We start from the raw sequence: 11,129 nt of genomic DNA on the forward strand, positions 1-11,129 counted from the left end.
TCAAATCGCGCCATCTGGACAAGGCCTATGACACAGACGCAAAGGGCATTCGCCAAATTAACATGATAGGTCCTTGTTAAAGTTTCCCAAAAATGTTGATTATTATTCACAAATTGCAGCCATATTTGCAGAGATTGCAGTAGATTCGATAGTCGCATATTTTGATAATATACAACTAGGTAGGTACTTATCTCACCCCATTCCGTCGGCTGATTAAAGTTTGCATTCTGAAGATGTAATAGAAATAATATGCTGCATAATAAAAAAAATAGTTCTTGGTACTTTTATTTGCTCACTTGACAGACAATTATTTGCTTCATCGATGTAGGATAATAATTTATTGTAGATGGCATTGCTTTTTGAGCCCCATACAAAAATTATTTCCCCAATACAATCCTAAAATTGGTACACCAGATGCGTACCATCACTTGACTGTAAATTTACTTATTTGAAATAATAAATCTTATTTTGTTTTATACCCAGCGTTCGAAACAGAATATTTTATGAACCGGTGTTCTCGATAATTTTACGAAAATATTAACATACCTACCTACCTACCTAGTTATTTAGTTGTATGTGTATTTTATAGAAATAAGTTTGTTAGATTTTTATATTATACGCATATCTAGCTCAAACGGTCAAATTAATATGTCCACGAGACGGAGCGATAAGTTTTGGGATTTTACGAACTGGAACGGCACTCCGATGCGCTAGGTTCTTTTCGAGCCCTGTATTTACTCGGAGATAGTTACTAATCCTATAACGTATTTTAAAATTGTGGTTCGTTTTGTTACCGAATTTAGGTAGGCCGTGATATGTTTGTGAAGTATAATAAATCAATTAGATTTTTTCAAATGGGTATTCAAGTACATAAAAGTAGGTAAATTAGTACATTTTGTTAAAGTATCCATTATTTTCGACTTTATGGTCTACTTTTATCCACGCTACAATTTAAACAAAGTAAGTCTATGAATTAAACAACGGCAACACTAGGTTTCATTGGGTTTATTTTGACGTTTGTCGTTGTCATATTTTTGACGCACCTGACGCACATGGTAAGGAGGTTACGAAGTACGGGCAACTACTGACAAGGAATTTTTATTGCGTTTGTTGCAAGTGCATGCATCTTCTGCACTTGTTATAATTCAAAATAAATAAAAAAAAATATCTCGATAATCTAAAATGGACGCAACTGGTGATGATGTTATTAAATTGGGTCAATATGTTATCATACAGCGCCAAGAGTATACAAAACTACATAAATTCGGAAGCATAACCTCCAGCGCCAGCCTCGGAAAAGAACAAGTTGAATTGGCAAATATAGAAAACTGCAAATATTATACGACATTCAAGATGGTTCCTAAAGGTAAAGGGAGGAATAGAACTTGCACTTTGGAAGTGGCTGATGATTCCGCTTTTAGCTTGAAAGACAACTTAAACATTGCTGAGTCCGGAAAAGACAACAGAAATATAACAGACGATGGCACATCGCAGAAATTAACCACCGATCAAATAGTAGCCTTGAGGGATAACTCTTTAAGCTCCACAGACATTGTGGGTACCCTGGTGTCAAATTCAAACACTTTTAATTCGAAAACAGAATATTCTCAGGAAAAATATTTAAAGAAGAAGCAGAAAAAGTATTACGAATTTTTGCAAATCAGGAAGCCTACTATACGATTAATTTCTGACGTTATGTATAGGCAAGATCCAGGTAAAGTTTTGGGTGTCAGATCCGACACTTTGGCACAACTGCTGGCTTATGCCAATGTGAGCAGTGTTGGTAATCATTTGTTATATGATTCTGGAACCAATGGTCTAGTATCGGCGGCTATTCTAAATTCCATCGGCTCCAATACAGAAGGACAGCTTATTCACATGCATCCTGGCAATTCTGCTCAAAAACAAGCATTGTTGGCCATGAATTTTAAAGAAGAACACCTTGACCGTTGCTTGTCTGTTAATTTGTATTCAGTTCTAAGACATTATTATCAAAATAAAGCATCGGAAAATGGTGGTGTTGAAGTTGACTTGGAGTCCATTGAAAAGTTAGAGGAAAATGTTGTCTCTGATGCAAGTTCATTACAAGTGAAACAAACTGATACAGATACTCTTCAAATGTTAGATGTAACTATGGTAAATTCTGATGATTTTAATAACGGTAAAAGGAAAAGGACAAATTCTGATATCAATGGCGACGATAATGCAAATAAAATGCAAAAAGTTGGTGATAATGATACCGATAAAGGAATACTTACTATTGAGGAAACTGTACTGCCAAAAATTCCAAAATGGGAGATTGAAAATGAAAAAGCGTCCAACGTATTGCGAAAAAAAATGGACTCATTAATTATTGTGGCGAAAGAGCACCCGTTAAATATATTCAAATGTCTCTCTCCGTTTGTGGGCTGCAGTAAACCATTCGTTATATTCCATAACTACCAGGAGCCATTGCAGGAATGCTACATTACCATGAGAAAACTCAACTACGTTACAGGAGTGAAATTGACTCACTCCTGGACTAGGGGATATCAGGTATTTGTTTATTTTACTTTCCTATGCCTATGGTGCAACCATGGCATTAGCGAGGAGTCCAGCCGCCAATGTGCGAAAGTATAATTCCGCTCCATATGGGCTATTCAAAAAATCTTGCTAATTTATCAGCGACACACGAGTAAGCCAGCTTTACACACTTAGACATTTTACTCCAGTATGTCTGTATAGACTGAGATTATATTATAATATTAATACTATCGACCGATGGTTCTTGATGGAATTTAAATTCTAATGGATTTAAATTTTGTACTATTCCATTTTTGAATCGTTTTTTGCGACCCGGGTATCGTTTGTTATATTTTTTATTGTGACACTTGACTTGATAGGGAGTTTTTACCTACTTTATTGTATTGATTGGTTATATAAGTTAGAGTTAATAGTATTCATTGTCAGTGTTTATTTGCCTTTTGGTGAGTGTACACAGTGCCCGAAGATGCCGAAAAGCGAAACCTGGGTCGTAAAAGACGACTCAAATGGAATAGTACATAACTTAAATCTATTAGAATTGAGATTATATCACAAGCAGAATGATTAACTGTACGAGATAATCATTCGTTACTAGGCTGATACACAAGTAACCATCATAAATTACGTATTGTTAACTTCACACACTTCAATAATTCAAATTTTAATTATATTTAGACTGACGTATATATTCATACTTGTATATGTTACACCGAATGTGCGAAATTAACTATTACATGAAATGGGCAAAATTTTGGCTAATATATGTAATAGTCAAGCCTGTTGCCTTATTCATGAATTAGGTAAATTTTCTGCTGAGTACATGAATTCGCCAGGGTATGGAATTCTTGAACTGTCAACATGACAGAAGAAAAAGTAAATTTAATACGGGTGGTTTTATTAGTTATAATTGGACATAATATAATATTATTAGGTTAGATTAGGTTTTGTAATTCTGAATTAAATTATTTAACTGAATGTCCATTTTGAGGTTAGCTATCAAGTGTCAACAAACTATCGCAAACATTCAATCGACCATTGCACGTTTGATACCCAAGCACGAATCAAATCGCGAAAATACTTTTCAATAAAATTCTTCCGTTATCATATTATAGTTCTAGATTTTTTTTGCGCATAGTAAATGGATATGAATGTCACTGTAGTTATTGATTGGTATATTTTTATATTATAATCAATGACATTTGACACATTTGTTTAGTTTGATTAGTTGCAAAAAACACCACCGGAGCGTGATCATCTATTTTGACCATAGATAATATATGTACATTTTGACCAATGCATGAGCATTTGATACATTTCGTTTAGCTGCAAAAAATACCACCGTAGCGCTACTATCTAATTTGTCCAATACATGAACTAGGCAGAAAAATTACTGCCGAATTCACGCACTCTTCAGATATTTTGTCTAATTCATGAATAAGGCAACGGGCTTGCATTTTTCATGATTTAAGCAAAATTTTGCCCATTTCATGTAATATTCAATTTCGCACATTCGGCGTAACATATATAAGACCTTAGCTTGAATTATTGAGTGTTCAACCGCCTCTTGGTATTGTTCCCCGTGTGTGCCACATCCATTGCATTGACCCTGGATGTTTGTCATATATATTTCCAATTTTTATTGTCAATATTAGTTCCAAACCATCATTCAGAAGCTATTTCAAAATAATAACAATTACCTAGTCATTGAGATATTGAAGAACGTTAATTGTCATCAATGATGCTATGAAACAATAATCGTGTATTGAGCGATTCTGTATTTCACCACAAATAACATTTCGTCAGCTGAATGCCGACTATTCTAACTCACATTTGAAAAAACAAACTCACATTTTTTCTTTGAAACAACCTACTTAAATCATTTATTATTTATATAAATGTTTACATCATATTTTAGTAAAACTATTGATGAAAATAATGATGCATAAATGTGTCTATATAAATAATAAATAACTTAAATAGGATGTTTCAAAACACACTTGTAAAATATTTCAAATGCGAGTTAGAATAGTTCTGCATTCGCTGACGATTTGATAGTGCAGATTGGAGTGTTTCCTTTGTAATTTTTAAAATTTCGAGTTTATAGCCAATTAAAATATCAGCTACATTAGTGAATTTTTCCCTTCATCTATTCCTGAATAATGCAGCAACATAAAAATAAACAGCAAGTTAAAAAAATCCTGGAATTGACATATAACTTGTTTTTCATTTTTCTGTCTATGACAGTTAATTTTCCGTGCGCCCCTAACTATACATTCCAATATACCAAATAGACTGTTTTTTTGTTTTTTTTTATACTTCTCCATTTCTTTATGTTGACTTTTTTATTTCAGGTATTGCCTAACAGAACACATCCTGACGTGTTGATGCAAGGAAACAGCGGCTATTTACTAACTGGATGGATAGTACAATAATCTGGTTGCCAGTTCTGTAACTGTGTTCATATAAATTTCACCGAAGGGGTCGATGATAACACTGATTTGCTAGCTGAGGCAGTAAAAAAAAATAATAATGATGAAATTATTATAAATTATTCAGCACCGAGCTATGAAAAAGTGAAAAATTTTTAATCACAGGATTGCTTATCTTGACAACCTCATGGCCAAAAGATGTACTAATTGACCATTTTTGCATTATAGTTAGTTTCATATTTTTTTACCAAATGTCGTGAAACCCAGGGCCAACCTCGAAAAACATTCTAGTATTTTTTTCTATCAGTAAAATAATGAAAGATGGGTCGGTTTGTAATTTTATTTTTATATTTCGCCTGTATGTCAAAGAAATTTTTATCACTTTATATTTGCCTTCAAACCGAGAGACTGGCAACGTAACTATTCTTGACATGCCAATATTTTTTTATTTAATAGTAGGTAAGTGTAATTTTTTTGCTGTAAGTCATTTGAAAAATATAAATGTATATTATCAATTTGAATATACTACTTGAAACAAAACACCTGCATTACATATTACACACTTTCCTTCGGTGCAAGCATTCCTAGGATTCAGTCAGTTCATGTGAGCCAGCAACTACAATTTCTGACCTTGCTGAACCACTCAAGCCTATAATACAGGTTGTTGTAAGACTTTTTTACTAAGAATGTTTGATATCGATTCACCCAATCGATTGTGTCCATGCTCTGGATCAAACTAGTTACTTTGCAGAATTTTAATCCAAAGGTTTAGTTTAGAGGTGGCCTTATTTTATTTCTACTCTAACTCAATACAAGAACCTATTTAACTAGACGAGACAATTATGAATACAGTAGAACGATTTAATCTTGAATGTGCGCAGACGTGATTCCTTCCAGTGCACAGGATTCATGGACTAATGTGAGTATTGTTACGGTTGCTTATGTGGATTGTACTTACATCAACAATATATTGCATCACTTGTATTTCACTCGGGGCCTTTCAAACTATGACTAGTTTTGTCATAACTATCAAACCTCATACGAATGAATTGAATGAAGATATACATATTTAAGGATGGAGGATACAAGAAGTTGATTTGTCTACTGTCCGACGAGAAGATCTAGGCAATAACCGGAAGTCGCTAGTGTGGTTAAAAGTAGGAGCTTGTTAGTTCACAGTTTTAACATGTGGACAACTCGTCGCTAACCGGAAGGCGCTTCAATCGAAGTGCGGTTATAAATGGGAGGAGTTTGTTAGTTCATAGTTTTAACACGTAGCCAAGAAAATCTTGTTGGACAGTAGTTTGCAGCATCAAATTTGAAAGGCTTGTTAACCCAACTGAAGAAAGGTAAAACAGGACTAAAATAATAATCAACAGTCTTGTATTAAAAATTTATTTGTTTAACGTTAAAAAAATGAGTACATATTATATCTAACTAGATTTTATTGAATAAGAACACCTGTTAGCACAATAATTAAATGAAGATTAAACGTTGACTGCATTATGTAAGTTTTGTAAGACTTCCCATGATGTAGTATGATTTCTGAGCTTCAAACTTTTGACTAAGAAAATTAATAGAAAGTTTTATCAGGTGCCGAAATTCAGAAAAGTAAATAAATTTTATACAAAATACACCGAATTTAGGAATCCGGAATCTCAAGCCATTTTTAGATCAACCGAATATAACGAAATACAAATTTACAGATCACAGTATGTATTACAATATGTGTATATTCTAACGCAATATTACCTAATTGTCTGGACCATGGTTTCCCAAACTATGGGTCGCGACCCACCAGTGGGTCGCGAGCGAATATTGAGTGGGCTCTCGCCACCGTATGTATACATGAAAAAAAAATAGGAAGTGATAAATTTGATATTTCATTCAGCTATTTATAATTCCTAAAAATTGAAATAAACTAAACAAACTAGTATGTCAACAAAAGCAAGTGAAGAACTCATTGATTTATCAGAAGATACGTCACTGAAAAATAGTTTCAATCGTAAACAGTTAACGAAATTCTGGCTCTCAGTTGCTGATAATTATCCTTGCCTGTTACTACCTCTTATCTATGTGAGGGCGGATTTTCAGCTATGGTTAAAACTAAATACCGAAATAAATTGGATATATCAAACTCACTGCGATTAAAAGTAACTAAAGTTGAAGTTGATGCTAAAACTGTAATGAAGAAAAATAAGAAACAAATACATCCTTCCCATTGAAATAACTTTCTTGCAGGTGTAGGTATTTAAGTAATATTTTTTTTTATTTAAGTTGTGTTTCTTATTTCAACAGTCTTTCATTCATATTGGTAACACTTATAAAAAATATTTTTTTTATTTCAATTAGAACAAATAAGACAGCATTAAGTAGTTCCACGACTCGCCACTAGGGAATCTGAGCATTACCAATATTTATACCCTCTTTTCTCTAAGACAGCTAAGAGGTGGGTCCCAAGATTGGAAATTTTTGTTAGATGGGTCGGAGCCCAGTCAACTTTGGGAACCACTGGTCTGGACCATTTAATGCAAACAGTAACAATGATCAAAAGTTTGAATATCACATGAAAACACATAAATAAAATGCACATGCCTGGAAAATTATCACAAAAATATAGTACTAAACCCCATCACTATGAAACAAAACACAAGTATAAGCCATACCAGTCAAATTAAGGGGCGCAAATTGCATCTCTTCCTGTCCGCAAGCGATAACCGGAGTCAATTAGCAGTGACTGTGTTTACATCGGCCAAACTAGTTTAACTGCCACTCGCACACATCATAATTTAAATACCTACATCATGCATCTTAAAAATATACATAATCTTATTAATTTAAAAAGATGCAATAAGTTAAAATGATTAATTATATCATAATTAATATAAGCCTCATGAATAACATAATTTTAAAGATATGTACCTACAAAAATAAATACGTGGGTTTGTATGTATACAAAACAAACATCTATTATGGTAGATGTCCAGTCACTTGCACTAACTAAAAAGTAAGCTATGGAATCTAGGTCATAATTTATGGTATCTTTGGGAGAGTAAACTTCGTCAGAAATTGACCGAATTCTGATTTTTTTTTATTTACCAATACCTAATATATGTGTATCTCGAAAGTACTAGGTACTTTTCATTAAAATGTCTGATAAATATTACTTTTTTATAATTGTTAGTACCGGAGTTACGACTCTACAATGTAACAAAAAACAGAATGATTTCCTAATATGTAAGTACACATGTTAGTGATATGACACATTAAAATTTTAAATTTAGATATATAGAAATGAGTTAAGTCTTAAGATATGACATTATCTAATAGAAAGATGTTCGCACCGTGACACAAGTAGCAGGGAAAATATTGTTTTAATCCAAAATACGACTTCTATAACCGTCGTGTCGTATTCCGTTCCACAGTACAGGACATCAATGGACGTCCTGTCATATCACATCTCACAAAATATGACGATTATAGACGTCATGTCTAAAAATGTGTTAATTAGTTGAAACTAGAAGAGTCAAATTAGTTAAGTCTAATAATAATAGTACAAATAAAGAATTGAAAGATTGCAACAAAGATAGTTCAGTAACATTTCTTATAAATATAATTGATATCAAGATTATTTACCCTTTAATACTCCAAAACTTAGAAACAGTGGACGAGTTTGTATATTATCTGGGATCGACCATTAGTGGAAAAGATTGCGAAAAATGCCAATATGTCTACCACTATAATATGAAAGATCGGGAAATTTCAATTGTCACAAAAATTATTCTTGTGCAAACATTAATGTTCTCCATATTTTATATGGTGTGAGTCATGGACCCTGAAGGCAAGAGAACGGAAGGCAATCGATGCCTTTGAGATGTGGTGTTAGCGCTGAATGCTTCGGTCATCACGTTTTTATGTTGTTTTTTTTCAAATACTGAAATATTTTGCAGCTCCCTTCCAGGACCCCCCCTAGAGGCCCCCCTCTGTTTGAGAAGTACTGGCTAGTGAATTCAAAATGAACACTGCTAAAAACGGAACCAAAGATTATTATAATCTCCGATCAGCTCAACTGTGCAAACAATAATTAATAAATTAAGTGACAAAATGAGACAGTTACAACGAGAATGTGACATGGTGCTTCTATTTTTGCCTTACAAATAAAATATTATTATGTGATGTGTGTCAAATCTTACATTAACGTTATAAATGCAATTTTACGGCAAAACAACAATTAATTGATTGCTCACATCTATCTGAAAATAAACAGTTTTCATGACAAGCTAAATAATGTAGATACATTTTTCAATTGACTATTTTATTATCAACTTCAGTATCAAAGATTCATATTTAGATATCTTTTCCTTTGGATTGAAAAAAATCCAAACGTATTCTAATAATTTACCTAGACTAGGTTTACAGCCAAATAATCGAAAATCCTTTCATCTGTTAATTATAGCTTTGAGAGTATATTATGCCGCTAAAGAGATATCATTGATTTATGTGCAATGATTGAAGGAACCAATGGGATGCCGGATTATGTCACTCATGTAAAATATCTGCACCACAATATACTTATTTGAGTATGTAACAGCAGAATGTGGCTGGAGATGATGAATTTAAAATTTTAGAGGAAATCAAAATGTTCCATTTTGATAAAAGAAAGTCTGACACTGAGTTTCATCTTATAAATGTATGTAGTGTAGAGTGGATAGTGACGAGAGTATCTAGTATAATATACATATTTAATTAAAAATAAGTAAAACCTCGTTAATAAGAACACGGATAATTCGAAATTTTTGCGAAACAAAGTCCCTTGAACATTATTTTTGTGTGAAACCATACCTTTAATTGGAATTTCGTAATTCGAAATTATTATAATACAACAGTCCTTGCATATAAAATATTCAATAAATCGTAATAAAGTACACTATTTCATGAGCCAGTCATTGAAAATTGAGACAGACTATTCTTAAAACATAAATTACTTATTTTAAGGTAATAATAATAATCCTGACATTTTATGACCCATTAACACACGGAACCGGAAATTTGGTAGGCTCATCTTTTGGCGTAAACGATATTAATGAAAATCAAAAAAAAAAAAATTCTAAATTTTTATATTTTCCCCCCATACATTTCATAATTCGTAATTCCAATTTTTTTTCGATTTTCGGTCCCATGGAATTCATATTAACGAGGTTTAACTATAATAATATTTAGACACGAGAGATTGAATCATTAGTTATCTGTGACACTTGTGTTCCGTGTGGCCCCTAAAAAATTAGAAAATTAATAAATTGGCCATCCTGATGAAAAGATTGTGCATCACTGGGTTAGACCCTTTAAGGCACCCGTGTCAAAGGCTCGGAATATTGTCTGTAACTACTATTCGCGGGTGCAGAACTACAAGGTTTTAAGTATTTATTTTTGGTGACACAAAAGTAACAATGAAGCAGCTTAGAATACTACTTCATTTTGAAAAAAATATATATTCACCATTTCATTGCAGTAATGGGTCCATATTGCGGCTGGATCAAAATCACATATAGGTTTTTTTATGCATTTGGATCCAGAGCATTATTAAATGGATTAAGGAAATACCCAACCAGTTCTAAAAAAATTGATATAACCCCAATTTTTTAGAAACCTATATGTCTGCTGAAGTGCAAAAACTTCACTTTTTTCCTTTCATAACATTACAGGGCACAACACATGCGAACAATAATTCAAGATTTATTATGTCAACAAGACAAGACCATTATTATACAGAAAACACGTGCATACGTACCCCTCCCACTCCACCAACTTTCGATTGGAATGAACGAAATACGCTCTACAGAGAAGACATGTCGTCATTGAAACTAGAAAATTGTGTAACTCCAAAAACACTACTTTACAGGAGAGACAAAAAAACATAATGGTTTCCTATACAAATATATGGTTTTCGAGCTAAATCATCCATGATTTAACAATGTTACCATTTTTCTGGAATTACAAAATTTGCAAGATGGATACATAATATCAACGGCCACTAGATGGCATTCAAAGTCAATTTTCGATTAAAACGGAGTTACACAATTTTCTAGTTTCAACGACGATGTGCGCTATCTATCATGCATTGTAATAATTAATTAAAACTGAAAAACATACAGGGTTATCTTAAATACTTTATAAATA

At 32.8% G+C, this 11,129-nt stretch overlaps 1 protein-coding gene across 1 annotated transcript; it reads left to right on the forward strand.

The window, feature by feature from the left end:
• The first annotated feature begins 1,019 nt into the window (after positions 1–1,019).
• Positions 1,020–5,492, forward strand: Trmt6 (tRNA methyltransferase 6 non-catalytic subunit). The gene is made up of 2 exons (XM_085947102.1): positions 1,020–2,535; positions 4,875–5,492. Exons 1-2 carry the CDS (start codon positions 1,183–1,185, stop codon positions 4,953–4,955), a joined length of 1,434 nt encoding a protein of 477 aa, XP_085803228.1. The 5' UTR covers positions 1,020–1,182; the 3' UTR covers positions 4,956–5,492.
• Positions 5,493–11,129: the final 5,637 nt, after the last annotated feature.

Source organism: Rhyacophila brunnea, unplaced genomic scaffold, assembly GCF_057557595.1.
Source record: "Rhyacophila brunnea isolate RB1 unplaced genomic scaffold, BYU_Rbru_1.0 scaffold_2, whole genome shotgun sequence".
NCBI lineage: Eukaryota > Metazoa > Arthropoda > Insecta > Trichoptera > Rhyacophilidae > Rhyacophila > Rhyacophila brunnea.

Excerpts from the sequence above, each read along its gene's own strand:
- Trmt6 (XM_085947102.1), top strand. The coding sequence starts at position 1,183 with ATGGACGCAACTGGTGATGATGTTATTAAATTGGGTCAATATGTTATC. Across the intron at positions 2,536-4,874 it reads CCTGGACTAGGGGATATCAG|GTATTGCCTAACAGAACACA; the intron begins GTATTTGTTTAT and ends TTTTTATTTCAG.